The sequence below is a fragment of the Manihot esculenta genome, chromosome 7 (genome assembly GCF_001659605.2).
Source record: "Manihot esculenta cultivar AM560-2 chromosome 7, M.esculenta_v8, whole genome shotgun sequence".
Lineage (NCBI taxonomy): Eukaryota > Viridiplantae > Streptophyta > Magnoliopsida > Malpighiales > Euphorbiaceae > Manihot > Manihot esculenta.
Window position 1 is genome coordinate 10729870 of NC_035167.2, and position 16116 is coordinate 10745985.

At 32.3% G+C, this 16116-nt stretch overlaps 1 protein-coding gene across 1 annotated transcript in view; it reads right to left on the reverse strand.

Annotated features, from left to right (window-relative positions):
- Positions 1-8300: 8300 nt before the first annotated feature.
- Positions 8301-16116, reverse strand: part of LOC110618515 (QWRF motif-containing protein 2) — a 51524-nt gene continuing 43708 nt past the window's right edge. Inside the window, 1 exon segment of the mRNA XM_043958119.1 lies at positions 8301-8629. Coding sequence (XP_043814054.1) covers positions 8507-8629 — 123 coding nt within the window. The 3' untranslated portion in view covers positions 8301-8506.

The following is a 16116-nucleotide window of genomic DNA, read 5'->3' on the forward strand; positions in this document are numbered from 1 at the left end:
AAAAAGTAGTTTAGTTAAGCAAAATAGTATTTTAATTGTCTTCTTAATTATTATGAAAAATCTAAAAATTAATCTTTTAATTATACTTAAAATTTATATATAAAATTGTAATTTATGCAATATAAAAAATTTCAACCACATTATTTATTTATTAAATTATTTTAAATGTTTAAAATATTTATTTTTTAATTTATTAATTAATATAATTATGGATGTAAAAAATCTGTAAAATTATAGAGAACGAGCAGAATAAAGATAGGAAGCAGAGAATTAACGGAGAAATGAAGAACACAAGAAAAGTGCGAGGGTGAATAGAAGAGTAGGTAGGAGTTGACGAGTGATGGCTTGATTGCAACTTGCAGCCAAAGAATTAAATTTCTTTGCTTTTATAAAGGTCTACTGCACTACTATATTATAAATTTATTTTTTAATAAATAAAATAAAAAATTTTAAGACCAATAATAAATTTTAAGATGGATTAAATTAAATTTAAATGTTAACCATAAAATACTTAATTTATAAAATAGTCTTTTAATATTATTTTTTTATTTTAATATTATTTTAAATTTAATATATCATATTTTTCCAATTATTTTAGTTTCCCTCTTCAATAATTAAATAATTATAGAAATTAAATCTAATATATCTTAATTTTTTTATTAATACATATTAGAATAAAAAAATAATATGTTTAAATTAATTTTAACAGTATTTAAATTTTTTTAACTCTTAAAATTTCTATACATGATTTTTAATATTATTAGTAGAAAATGTTAAGTATAAATATTTAATTAAACTTTTAATAGATTATCATTGATAATTAAATTAAATTAAAATTAATATTTTGGCATTTCAGTATTTGTTAATAAAAAATCTATTTAAAATTAGTATTTATAAGTTTTAAATTATTAAGAATATAACTAAAATAAAAATATGTATTTTAAAAGAATTATTTTATTAATTAAATAAAAATTAAAGAACTGTACTATAATTTGTTGTTAACTTTTAAATTTAATTTAATTTAGTAGTAAAAATCATCACTAATCTTAAAATTATATTTTTATTGTTTAGTTTTCATTTGTTTTATAATTTTTTTTTTAAAAAGTATTTTTTATATTTTATTTAAGTTTTAAATTTTATTTTTTTTTCAAATCCAAACTGAATTAGTAATTTATAATTTAGATTTTAATTAAAATTGAATCAGAATAGTAAAAAATCAAAATTATAATCACTTTAAAATTGAACCAAATCAAATATTAAAAACTTAAAATTGTTCTGAATCATTTTAAATCGGATCAAATCCAATTCGATTCAAAAATTAATCGAAATGTCGATTTTAATTTGAAAAGTGACTCATGGTCATGTCCTTCATGTATCAGGTTGAAACCATCACAAGAAATGAAGCAGCGCGAGGAATCAATATTATCATCACCGATCACATATAACCTTCACCATATCATCATTCATCAACGCTAAATAACAACCTTTCAAAAAACGAGAAAAAAACAATGCTAACAATAATAATAGAACATAAAATAAATATACATGCTATATTTGGACTATCAAAAAAAAAACAGATAAAAAACAATTCATAGTAAAATTATTATGCACGAAAAGGAGACGCCTCAAAATTTACAATCAATAACAATAAATAAGAATGTGATTGCAAAATATGGCGGACAGATATTAAAATACTGCATTATAGTAATAAAACGCCTTCCAATAGCCAAATAAAATATAAAATAAACATACAAGTATTCAACTTTTAACATTAACCATTTCAAATTTTTTATAAAAAAAAAAATAGAATTTAAATTTTTCAAAAAATTTAAATTATACTTGCAAATGACACTTAATATATAATTGATTGAATAATTTCACTCATTATCTTTTCATGTTGATAATTATTTTAATTTTATATTTCAATTTTAATTGATGAAAATTTTTATGTTTATTTTTAATGAAAATTTTTAATGAAAAAAAGTTATTTTCCATTGATTTAAATTTTTATTAAATATTTTATTTATAAGTTTATTAATAAAATTTATTTTTAAACTAAAATTAAATAATAGAAAATAAATTATCTCCTTAAAAAATATTTTTATGAAAAATATTTTTTATATGATTTTCGCTTTTAAAAAGAAGATAGTCATTTTCCATTCTTTAAATTTTTATTAAAATTTTTATTTATAAATTTATTAACAAAATTTATTTTTTAAATTAAAATTAAATAATAAAAAATAAATTATTTCATTAAAAAATATTTTTATAAAAAATATTTTTATAAAAAATATTTTTTAAATATAAATTATTTTTCATAGACATACGAAATATTAATAAATAAAATTTAAGATATAAATGTTTTTTAAGTTTTAAGTATTTTTCAATAAATTATAAAATAATTAATTTCTGATAAAATAATAAAAATTAAAAAAAAACTATTATCGAAAAATAACGTGCATTTTGTCATCATTATATAAATAAACAAGAAATATATATTTTTAAATTAATGCAAAGATAATATTGCATTTATCAAAGCCATAAAAGATAAAAATATAGAAAAAAAAATTAAAGATAAAAACAAAAATAATAAAATGCAACCCAAACTAAAATAAATAAATTAAGTCAATGGTAGATTAGCTGAAGACCTATAATCACATAAATGAATACATTTTACTATTTACTTATTTAATAAAATATATCTTCAATAATATTTATGATTCATATTTATTTATTTATTTATATTTTATTTAAATTTTCTATTTTTAAATTTCTTTTTTCAAATCAAAATCAAATTAACAGTTAAAATCGAAACTATAATTATATTAAAATTAAATTGGAATCCACCATTAAACAATAAAATTATTTTAAATCAGATTGAATTCAATTCGATTTTAAAATTAATTGAAGTGTTGATTCTGGTTTGAACCTTCACCAACAGTGAACAATAACAGTCCAACTTTCACCAGATTATCATTGATTAACACTAAACAATAACAGTCCAAAAAGCGAGTAAAAAATCAACAATTTTAACAACAATTCAATTTTTTAAAAAAAAAAACAGAATTTAAATTTTTCTAAAAATTTAAATTATGCTTGCAATTAACATTATCAAATATTTTATGAAATATTTATAATATTTATAATTTTTTCAATAAAATTATATTAATTAAATTATAATAAAATGTCATATATAATATTTATAATTAAATTATATTAATTATAATTTTATAAAATTATCAAATAAATAAATAACAATGTTATGGTAAAAATTATTATGCACTGGAGCATCTACTCATTATTTAGATTGCACAGAACAATCTATTAACCATTGAAAGTATATTTTATCCACTACAACGAGGGTAAGAAATGATTATATCTTTATTGGCAGCAACCTTAACAACAAATCGTGAATTGTCAGCCATTTTAGAAAAGAAAAAAGATTTATTTTTAGAAGAAAATGAATGAAAGACCAATTTCTAATCCAATTGAACAGCAAGAATCCAATGAAATATCCTGAAAATAGAACCAAATGATGTGGTTGAAACGGAATTATGCTGCGATTGGTCAATTTGCAAGAAAAAAGAACGTTGGGTGATTGGCGCTTATGGCAGCCACTCCAACACTCAAGTCAGTAAACTGAAAAAAGGCAAGTATATTGAACTGTTTTGAACTCAAGAGTAATTGTATAAGAATGTGTACAATGTGTACCTTGATCTCTGTGTTCACTAATTTTTATACTGTAAGAAGATGAAATTGGTAATCAAATTTTCTGGAAATCCAATTAGCACCAACTAGTAGATAAGGAATCCCGCAATTATAGGTAATCTGCTGGATTGTGTTTTCTAATGGTAACTTTCCGTGAAATCTCACCCTAAAGTTGAGAGGGCGAGTCTTGGTGAAAAGCCGAAATCTACAGCATCCGAGTCTTCTTTTCCACATATGAGACCGCGTATCATCTAATCAGACTATTGCTATGTGATTCTGTTTTCGAGTGACAGTTTATGATTTATTTTGAGCGATTATTGTGTTATATCAAATGTTTAATTTAAAATAATATTAAAATTATTTCTAAAATAGTAAGATTTTTAGTTTCAATATCAATAAGAATCAAATTGTACTAAGAAATAATTGGTGTAAGAAAAACTAATCAATCGAAGTGTTTTCCAACTTGACAATGTTTAAAGTTAAAAGAGTAATTAATTAATTTTTTTTAGGAGGAAAAAATATGGAAAAGGGATGATAATGGACTATAGGTCTTTTCAAGATTTGTCGATCGTTTTAAAATCGTTGATAAATTTTAAGTTTAAATTTCAATTCAAATTAATTGTATAAAATGAAAAACTTCCGAGATTTAATGATAGCAGTTAAAATATAAGTGAAAGAATATACCTTTTATTATGCATGTAATAGAAAAAAAATAGCTAAAAATGTATATTGTGCAATTATATAATTAAAATTTTTAATTAGTATCAGTAAAATGTTATTATTTGTAATTTAGTTGTACTTTCTTAACTAGGGTAAACACGTGATGATTTTAAAGATGGTTTTATCATTAGAAGAGAGGATCGGGTTGGGTGAATTACATGTGCAATAATATATAATTAAGGTTTATTAGAAAAAAGTTGTTTTTTTTATATTTTTTCATTTGACTTTACAATTTCAAATAATAAAATTTACTATTATTATAGCGAATATCTAAAATCAATTTTGATCAGGCCATATTTAAAACCAATTTTGATCCATGAATCTATTTGGTTTTGAAGGTTAAAATATAACTGAAAGATGATATGAGTTTAAAAATATAATGAAGAAATTAAAAGTTTTTGCAGATATGATTTGTAATTCTAATTAAAATTAATTTTAAAGATTAGCTAATTATGAAAAAATTAAAAAATTATTATTTTTTGTTCAAAATTAAAAAGTGAGACTATAATTATAAATATATTGAAAAGATTTGATTTTCAATGTTCAATATGTTTTGATGATGTGAAATTAAAAATTATAAAATTCTATATAGATATGATAAGTGACTAAGATCAAAATTAATTTTAAATATTAGTTATAATCGTGATAAAATTTAAAAAAAAAAGAGTTTTATCGTCTGAAATTGAAAAGTCAGGCTAAATGGAGAAAAAGCCAAACATGAAATGTGTATATATGATTATGACTCAAGACGACTGCTTAGTTTCAAGGTATGACTCAGTCATCATAATTAAGACTTGTCCACACGTGTCAAAGACTTTATAAACACATTTCTTCTTCATCGTAATAAAAGATGCTTAGAATTTCATAACTATATTAATTTCTAATAGGATCTTATATCTTATTGCAAGTATCGATCGATGTCCTTCGGACCCACAACAATAGGAAGAACTTTGAGATGAGTCCACAAAAATAACCAAAAGTCGATACAGTTCTTATGTTACCGGAAAGATGTGACATAAATAAAGAATAAAATTATAATCTAATGGTTAAAATTGATTACCGTTCCGAATTTGAATTCGATTTTTATTAATATTTATATAGATTTCAATAGCTTTCAACATCTTTGAAAATGGCCTAGCAGCCACATGGGCAACCCAAAAAAAATCTTCCAAGCATCTCTTGAGGAGATTTCTTATGCACAAGTTTTATGTGAAAAGTTGAAAGGACTTGATTGGATGTCCAAACATTGATAATAAAAAATGTATTATTGAAGCAAAGCCATCTAAAATTGTATTATTGAAGCAACGTGATCTAAAATTCAAAGAATAGAAAATTCCTTCAATTATTAAATGCATGGAAAATCAGCCATAAAGACAATAAAAATTTCAACGATAATAAAAAATGTGATTCAGTAATAAAAAAGTCTAAATTTTGCAATAAAAATCAAAGCATCTAACTCGGAGCAAGTCTTCTTTAAAAAATAACTTGTACAAAAAATATTAAAGATTTAACTTTTCAAAATCTACCTAAAACGTTTAACTTTCACAGATAACAAACTACTATATTATGTAAGTCAATCTTGTTTCAAAAGAATTCAAGAATAGAATGAAAATCCAAAAATAAAAAACTGAAACTCGATCATACAAAAAAGAGAATCACTCCACATAAACCTTTGCCCATAAATATTTCTATTAACGAGGTGTAAGAAACCCACCACACTTTTTAAAAATCTAATATTCAAAGTAGAGACTAAATCATTTTACACAAATTCAATTTAATAAAATTAATTTTATTAATTTTTTTATTTAAAAGAAAAGAATTTACTTATAAAATTTTATTGTTCTTTTGTATAATTTTATAAAATATATTTATATTTTCTTCTAATAAAATGACTCGTATTAATAGGGGGAAAAAATCGAGATGGGACATGGCGATGGACTTTCTAAGCTTTGATAAGAGTGTTTTGGAAGGGAATGAGGGTAGTGGAAAGTGGAAAACTATAAAATAGACATGTATATGTCTGCATTGATTCTTGCATGGAAAATTCTCGTATAAAGACTTGTGGGGTACGTATTTAAAGACTTGTTTGTCCAGGTCAACATCAAACAGACCTACTGATATTATAGCGAATGAGATAATAAGGTTTAGTTTAATAATACTAAAATTATTTTTTTTAAAAAAAATTGTATAATTTGATTTGAGTTTTATCACAATCAACTGGGCTAAAAAATCGATATTAGCAAAAAAAATTTTCAATTAAATATAATTTTAATCAATTTTCAAAATTAAAATATTTATTATAAATTTTTCATAATTATTATGGTAAAATAAAATTTATTTATTGTAAAAATTATAAAATGTATATTTAATAATTATATTATTAATATTTTTAAAATTAAATATATCATTTAATTATAATTAAATATGAATTAACATTAGTAAAATTAATTTATATTTAAAAAATAATAAAACATTACATTTGTCCTTTAAATTTTCATATTTTAATTTTAAAAATTAGTTAAAATTATACTTAAATATAAATATTAAACTAATTTATATAAAATTTAAAATTTAAAATTAAAATATAAAATAATATAAACGTTCAGTATTTTCAATCTATTAACCAGTAAAAATTAATTAATTGAAATGATTGACAACTTAAATTTTCTCAAGTTAATGTAATTAGGAACTTTTTTTTTCTTCCTTCCCCAACAGAATAAAGATTGATGAGAAGTTTCATGGTAATGCGAGCAGGAAAGATGCTTAGAGTTGTAAGAAATTTCTCATTTAACTCTTAAACTCTAAACCTCATGTATTTCGTGAAAATTTCATATAATATAGAATACGAAAAAAAAATACAATTATTTATATTCCTCCATATCATTTGAGACTTCACCCCAATATGACTTTGGCCTCCGCTCTCAATTCATATTTTTCATTTTTTTTCAATTCAGACCAAAGAGTACAGCGCCAGACTTTTTAGATTGAGTCATACTTTAATTTATATAAAAATAATATATCCAAAATTCAAACCATATCATTTATGCAAATAAATAAATGAATTCTAAAATTATTAAACATTTTTTAAAAAAAAAAATAGTAACTAATGTCTTCCGATCATGTCATATACTTGTATATATTATATCACCTCTTTATTTTATAGTTTATTCTTCTTATATTTACCTAAAAAAAATTTTTTTTTTCTCTGAAAGTGAATTTAAGTATCAGAGAGCTGTTTTTTCATTTCTAAGTTCATTTTGCAAAAATAAAGTACAAATTAGATAAGGTTTTGGCTGAATATACAGTGAGAATGAAAAATATTAAATCTATGTTTGATTTATGAAACAATATTTTTTTTTTTATGTTTGAAAAATTTAAAAGATTAGTGGACGAAAAATATTTTTTGGTTAAAAAAAATTAAATTATTTTAAAAAAATAGTTTTCACACTTTAAAAATTTCATTCATTAAAATTTTTATATATAAATTTGCTAATATATTTTTCACCTATAATTTAATTTCTATAAATCAATGAAGTTAAATTTTATTTTTATTTAATTTTTGTTTAAATTTATTCTTAATTTATATATTATTTTTTAAAATGAGGACAGAAAATCAGGAGAGTAAGAATCGAAACCTTTCTATTTGTGATACATTTTTAAATTATTATTAAAAAATTAAATAAAACTATCGCTCGTAAAAATTTAAAAGTGTATGTGAATTATACTCCTTTCGATCTATTTGAGTTTATTTAATTTTTTAAAATTAATTAGAAGCAAATTTGAATAAAAAGATAAAATTTATCCATTTTAACCCATGTAATATTGTTTATGAATAAATTTGGCCATTTTACTAAATAATTTTATATGAAGTATGAAATAAACATGCAAGGATATTTTGGTACCTAAATAAATAATAAAATAGAAAATTCCATCCTTCTTTTTGTCTCTCATGTGTACATAAATATAATTGTAATTGCATATGTTGTCCAGTTTGATGATGAAGCTGCTATTGTTGATGTTGGCTATTTGTGGATCAATCTCATGTTCTCTTGGAGTTGAACCACTTCAAATCTTGGCTTCACAAAAGGGAGGAAAAGAGAAAACCGGTTGTCAACTTGCTGGGAAAGCAGCAAATCCCAGTGAAGATGTGAAGAAAAACCATGAGAATATGATCGGAAAGCTGAGAGAATATGGTGAAAATCTGCAAGAAATACTATATTCTTTATCATTGCAAAGATAATATTGCATTTATTAATGCCATAAAAGGCGAAAGCACATAGGAAATTAAAGATCAGTCTACCATTCAAGAAAACTAAAAAAACAACTCAAACTAAAATAAATAAATCAATAAATAAATCAAGTGAATCACATATCAATCCAAAACTCATAATTCAACCCAATTCAAACCATTCAGCTCAACTCAATTCGTCTATAGAATAAAATAGACTAGACATAGCTATGGTAGTTTAGACCGTGAATCAAACTCATAACTAAGATTGATCGTTTCGATTTGATAAATTTCTTATTTGATAAAATATATATTCAATAATACTTAAGATTTATATTTACTTTTTTTATTTTATTTAAGTTTTTACTTTTAATTTTTTTTTTAAATTGAAATTAGATTAACAGTCTATCATTTAAATTTAATTGGAATTGAAATTGTGAAAAACCAGAATCATGAAAAATCATAATTATGAAAAATCAAAACAGTAAACGCTTTAAAATTGGATTGAAACTATTGAAAAACCTAAACCATTTTGAACTGTTTTAAATCGGATATATTTCGATTTGATTCGAATAATAAATTGAATCGCCGATTCTGATTTATAACTACATCTACGATGCATCGATTGGAACTATCACAAAAAATAAGCACCGTGAGACGCTAACATTACTATCACCAATCAAACGCAACTTTCACCATATTATTGCCGATCAATACTGAACAACAATAGTCCGAAGGGTGAGCAAAAAATAGCAATGTTGACAATAACGACAAAGCATAAAATAGCCAGCATGCCACATCTAGACTCGGGAAGAAGACAAACCAAAGACAACCTATAGTAAAATCATTATGCACGAGGAGACACCACAAAATCTCTCTAATTAAAGAAATTCTCCTCCAAGATAACTAATAAATTTTTTAACATAAAAATTAAAAAAATATATTTTATAAAATATACAAGAAATTCTCTCTAATTAAAGAAATTCTCCTCTAAGATTTTGTTTACTTATTGTCCTTCTCTCTAATTAGCTAAGGACTAGAGGCTCAGTTGAGTGAATCATCTCCCCTGCCCCTATTCTACTTCCCTCCAGCAGTCTTACTTTTTAAACTGAATAAATGAATGAATCATAAAGCATTGCCCATGCATCATTATGCCATGCAATATTAGGTTGTTTGCATTAGAATTCACGAATATGTTGCATTGCATACTTTGTTGTTGATGTGGATGAATGTTGAATGATCCATTAGCCCTTGTATGTCATGATAGCCTATGTGAGTCCAGGTGTGCCTGCTACGGCTCTACGCCCCTGGCACTATGACTGATTATGGAAGTCCGGGTGTGCCTGCTACGGCTCTACGCCCCCGGCATGTATAAGTAAGAAAGATAGGGGCTAAATGGTGACAAGTTCATCCTTGTTGTGAAATGTTTGTGTTATGGCGCATACATGAAAGCATGAATAAGAAAAAGTTAAATGATAATAATAATAATAAAATGAATAATAATATACCTAAAAATGGAGGAATTAAAACAAATGTTTTTAGTTTCTGCTCACTGGGCTCTAGTAGCTCACCCCACTCCCTTCATCCCCAGAGTTGCAGGTACAGGATAGATCAAGAAGTCGGCTAGAGCGAAGTCAAGTCATGTATGTTGTAATAGATAGTTGTGGACATGAACATGATGTAATGAGTATTTATGACCATGTAATGTAATGAATGATTTGATGATGTATTGAGGATTATAGTGGTGCTTGACCTAGAGGTGTGTGAATCCCCATTATGTACAGAGTGTTTAATGAGTAATGATGTTAATGACTATGATTATCCAAGCTAATATGTATGATGATGATACCCCATTGGAGTATTTGATGAGGACTCCAGTGTGGGGTTTATGTATGATTTTGTGCATGCACAGGTTTTGCTTGGATAAGAGAAAAGAAAATTTTTACAGATCATGTATATGTTGTTATGTATGGGATTCCACAGGTTTACAGGAGGTATGTAGGCTTGCTACGGGTCCCGGCGGCCTTAAGCCGATCTGGATCCTAGCGCCGGTAACGGGTCGGATTTCCGGGTCGTTACAGAGTGGTATCAGAGCCAGGTTCATATGGTCGGACCTAGAGTGTCGGGCTCATAGATGTTCTAGAAGGTCAAGCACACTAGGAAAATCATGTCCACTAGGATAGGATGTAGAGTCCTGTCTATATGATGATATGATATGCCATGATGATATGCATGTGCATAAATGCTATGATGTGATGCTATGTATGTGATGAGGGTTCATGTGTTTCCACATGAACCATATGATGCTAATGATTGCTTGTGCTATGTGCTGTTTTTCAGAAGATAGAATGAGAGGAACTCGTCGATCTGCACGATTGACTGGAGTGCCACCTCAGGACGAGGGCACTGATGCCCGTCCTTCAGCATTGCCTAGGGCAATGTCCAGTAGGTCCAACAGAGACAGAGTAGCTAGAGACCCTAGAAGGTCTTTGGATCTGGGTAGAAGCAGATCAGTAAGGGGAACAGTGCAGGGAGGAATGTCTGAGGATATGGAAGTAGATCAGAGGAGGGATGGCAGTCTCGGTGTGAGCATGCCGGAAGAGGGCATGGGAGAATCAGAAGGAGGCACTCAGGCCTCGAGTTATGTCCAGCCACATCACTACCCACCCTATTCACACCATCCAGGGTATTCGATGGGAGGTACATCGGATTACCCCAATTTTAGCCCTTACCCTCCACATATGCCATACCCACCTTACTACCCACCATACTCTCAGTACCCCATGTACCCACCTCCACCTCCCTATACCAGTACAGCAAACCCTACCCCAGGGGATGTTGTACCTCCACCACCACCAGTATCTACTGTCCCGGAAACACAAGTACCCAAACCTACCTCATCTGGAGGGAGCAAGGTCAAGATGACCGATTACATGAAGCTGGGTGCTCCCCAGTTTGAAACCGGTGATGATCCGTTCGTGTATTTGGAGCGGGTCAAGGCAATTACAGATGAGATAGGGGCTGATGACAGTAGAGCCATTCAGATGGCCGGGTTCACGCTTAAGTGCAAGAAGGCACGGGAGTGGTTCAAGAATTATGTGAACCCGAGAGTGGACAGCATGAATTGGGAAGAGTTTTCAAACGAGTTTGCAGGATGGGCTTTCCCTGATAGTTCAAGGAAATTGAAGATGATAGAATTCGAGCAGTTGAGGCAAACTGATGACATGAGTATAGACGAGTACACAGACAGGTTCCTGGAGTTGTTGCCATATGCTGGGCTGAATTTGGACACAGATCAAAAGAAGTCAAGGAGATATATTATGAGGCTGCACTCCAGGTATTCCTCTTTGGTACAGTCAGCAGAGAGAGAGAGTTTCCATGCCATAGTGGATATGGCTAGGAGAATGGAGGCTAGTGCTATCGTTGAGGGGAAGGTAAAACAGTCAGTGGCACAGTCTTCTGGTTCCAAGACCCCAGGTGGGGAAAGGGTAGACTCTTCTTCTCTGAGTGCAGCAGTTGCAGGCAATAAGAAGTGGGACAGAGGCCACAGAAAATCTAAGAAGAATAAGTTCTGGAACAAGATCAAGTCAGGTCTGGGTTTAGGCAGTGGCTCAAGCTCTGGCGCAGAGGTTACAGCATGTATGAGATGTGGGAGACCACACAAGGGAGTATGTCTGGCAGGGACAAACACATGTTTCAGATGCGGACAGGCGGGTCATTTGGCTCGAGACTGTCCTAGAGGAGCCTTTACAGCACCGTCTCAGCAGACAACCTCCGGCAGTGTGGTGCAGCCAGTAGCTCCAGCCGCAACACAGGCCAGTGGCAGAGGCAGAGAGAGAGGGTCAGCCTCTTCATCAGCAGGATACAGAGGTGAAGGTCCATCAGCTCCGGCACGGATCTTCACTATGACTCAGCAGGAGGCCAACACATCCAACACCGTGGTGGCAGGTAATCTCATCATTGGTTGTTCTGATGTGTATGCCTTAATGGACCCGGGTGCATCTCATTCTTTTATTGCTCCGAGAGTCGTGGAGAGGGTAGGATTGATGGTCTCTGGGTTAGAGTGTCCCCTATGGGTCAGTGGACCCAAGTGTGACCCGTCAGTGGCAGAGGCAGTCTGCCAATGTAGTCCAGTTTTCATAGAGGGGAGATGCCTTTCCGCCGACCTCGTGGTTCTAGATTTGACAGATTTTGACGTCATTCTAGGGATGGATTGGTTATCGACCCATGGTGCTACCTTGGACTGTAGAGACAAGGTAGTCAGATTCAGAGATCAGGATGGGTCAGAGGTCGTCTTCAGAGGAGACAAGAGGGGTACACCTAGAGGTCTGATCTCAGCTCTTCAGGCTCGTAGGTTGCTTAGGAGGGGATGTCAGGGGTTTCTAGCTCATGTGAGGGAGTTAGATAGTCATGTCAGAGAGCCCGCCTCAGTGCCTGTGGTGAGTGAGTTCTTAGATGTTTTCCCAGACGAGCTGCCAGGGTTACCACCTGCTAGGGAGATAGAGTTCGAGATTGAGTTAATGCCTGGTACCAGACCGATCTCTATCCCTCTCTACAGGATGGCACCAGCTGAATTGAAAGAACTGAAGGAACAGTTGCAAGAGCTGGTAGATAAGGGTTTCATCCGACCGAGTACTTCACCTTGGGGTGCTCCGGTTTTGTTTGTGAGGAAGAAGGATGGATCCCTCAGACTTTGTATCGACTACAGACAGTTGAACAAGGTCACTACCAAGAACAAGTACCCTTTGCCGAGGATCGACGATCTATTCGACCAGCTAGCAGGAGCAGGTTGTTTCTCCAAAATAGATCTGAGATCAGGGTACCACCAGTTGAGGATAAGGAATGAAGATGTACCGAAGACAGCTTTCAGGACCAGGTATGGGCACTATGAGTTCCTTGTGATGCCGTTTGGGTTGACCAACGCCCCTGCAGCATTCATGGACCTCATGAACAGAGTATTCAGTCAGTATCTGGATCACTTCGTTATTGTCTTCATAGATGATATCTTAGTGTATTCCAGAAATGCAGAGGAGCATGCCCATCACCTGAGGACAGTTTTGCAGACCTTGAGAGAGCATGGTTTATACGCCAAGTTCTCCAAGTGTGAGTTTTGGCTTAGGAGCATTTCATTCTTGGGGCACATTGTGTCAGAACAGGGTATTGAAGTAGACCCCAAGAAGGTAGAGGCTGTAGCTAACTGGCCTAGACCCACCACAGTGACCGAGATCAAGAGTTTTCTGGGTTTAGCAGGTTACTACAGGAGGTTCGTTCAGGAGTTCTCAAAGATTGCTGCTCCTATGACCAAATTGACAAAGAAGAACCAGAAGTTCATATGGACCGATCAGTGTGAGGAAAGCTTTGAGGAGCTTAAGAGGAGGTTGACTTCAGCACCGGTGTTAGCTCTGCCAAAAAGTGATGATGACTTCTCAGTATATTGTGATGCGTCCCGTGTGGGACTGGGTTGTGTGCTAATGCAGAATGAGAGGGTGATCGCTTATGCTTCTAGGCAGCTGAAGAAGCATGAGCTGAATTACCCCACACATGACCTAGAGATGGCAGCAGTGATCTTTGCACTCAAGATGTGGAGGCATTACCTTTATGGGGTAAAATGTGAGATCTTCACGGATCATAAGAGCCTGCAATACATCCTGAGTCAGAGAGAACTGAACATGAGGCAGAGGAGATGGGTAGAGCTGTTGAGTGACTATGATTGCAAGATTCAGTACCATCCGGGTAAGGCGAATGTTGTGGCAGACGCCCTAAGCCGGAAATCACTCGGCAGTCTATCCCACATTTCAGCAGAGAGGAGGCCGGTGGTGAAGGAGTTCCACAGACTTATGAGTGAGGGATTACAGTTGGAGTTGTCTGGCACAGGTGCCTTAGTGGCTCAGATGAGAGTGACACCCGTGTTTCTAGAGCAGGTAGCTCAGAAACAGCATGAGGACCCAGAGTTGGTCAGGATAGCCAGAACGGTTCAGTCAGGCCAGAGTAATGAGTTCAAGTTTGATGATAAGGGGATCCTCCGCTACGGGAACAGATTATGTGTGCCAGATGACATTGGTTTGAAGGGAGATATTATGGGGGAAGCCCATAATACCAGGTATAGTGTTCACCCTGGAGCCACCAAGATGTATCAGGATCTGAAGAGAGTGTATTGGTGGCCAGCTATGAAGAAGGACGTGGCACTGTTCGTGTCAGCCTGCGATGTGTGTCAGAGGGTGAAACTAGAGCATCAGAAGCCGGCTGGAATGTTGAATCCACTACCGATTCCAGAATGGAAATGGGAGAATATAGCTATGGACTTCGTAGTGGGGTTACCGGCGGCGTCCAACAGATTAGACTCCATATGGGTGATTGTGGACAGACTCACCAAATCTGCTCACTTCATCCCTGTCAGGAGTGGTTACTCTGTGGACAAGTTGGCGCAGGTGTACGTAGATGAGATTGTCAGACTGCATGGGGTCCCGGTATCTATAGTGTCGGATAGAGGGCCCCAGTTCACCTCCAGGTTTTGGCGGAGTCTGCAGAACGCTATGGGTACCAGATTAGACTTCAGTACTGCCTTCCACCCACAGACGGACGGACAGTCAGAGAGGACCATCCAGACAATAGAGGATATGCTCAGAATGTGTGTGCTAGATTTTGGCGGTTCTTGGAGGCATCATCTACCTTTGGTGGAGTTTGCCTACAATAACAGCTATCATGCTAGCATAGGGATGGCTCCATATGAAGCTTTGTATGGGAGGAAGTGCAGATCACCTATCTGCTGGGGGGAAGTAGGAGAGAGGACTCTCGCGGGTCCGGAGTTAGTAGAGCTTACCAGCAGGGTGGTACCCATAATCAGAGAAAGGATCAAGACTGCTGCTAGTCGGCAGAAGAGTTATGCAGATATCCGCAGAAGACAGCTAGAGTTTCAGGAGGGGGATTTGGTTTTGCTCAAGGTGTCTCCTATGAAAGGAGTGGTTCGGTTCGGGAAGAAGGGTAAGTTAGCTCCACGGTACATCGGTCCTTTCGAGGTGCTTCAGAGGGTCGGTAATGTGTCGTACAAGCTAGACTTGCCTGCTTCGATGGAGAGAATCCATCCGGTTTTCCATGTTTCTCTGTTACGGAAGTACGTGTCAGATCCGAGCAAGGTTCTTAGTGAGCCTGATGTGGAGATCCATGAGGATCTCACCTATGTAGAACAGCCAGTGCGGATCCTAGACACTCAGATCAGAAAGCTGAGGAACAAGGAAATTCCGATGGTGAAAGTCCTTTGGAACCACCACAATATTGAAGAATGCACCTGGGAGACACGGGAGTCCATGCTCCAGCAGTACCCCCATCTGTTTTGAGGTGAGTGTTAGTTGTTCTATGTGTTGCATGTATGATATGTTGTATGTTATGATTGATGCCATGCTTTGTATGTTAGTTGAGGAACATTCGGGGACGAATGTTCTTAAGGGGGGGAGAATGTAATA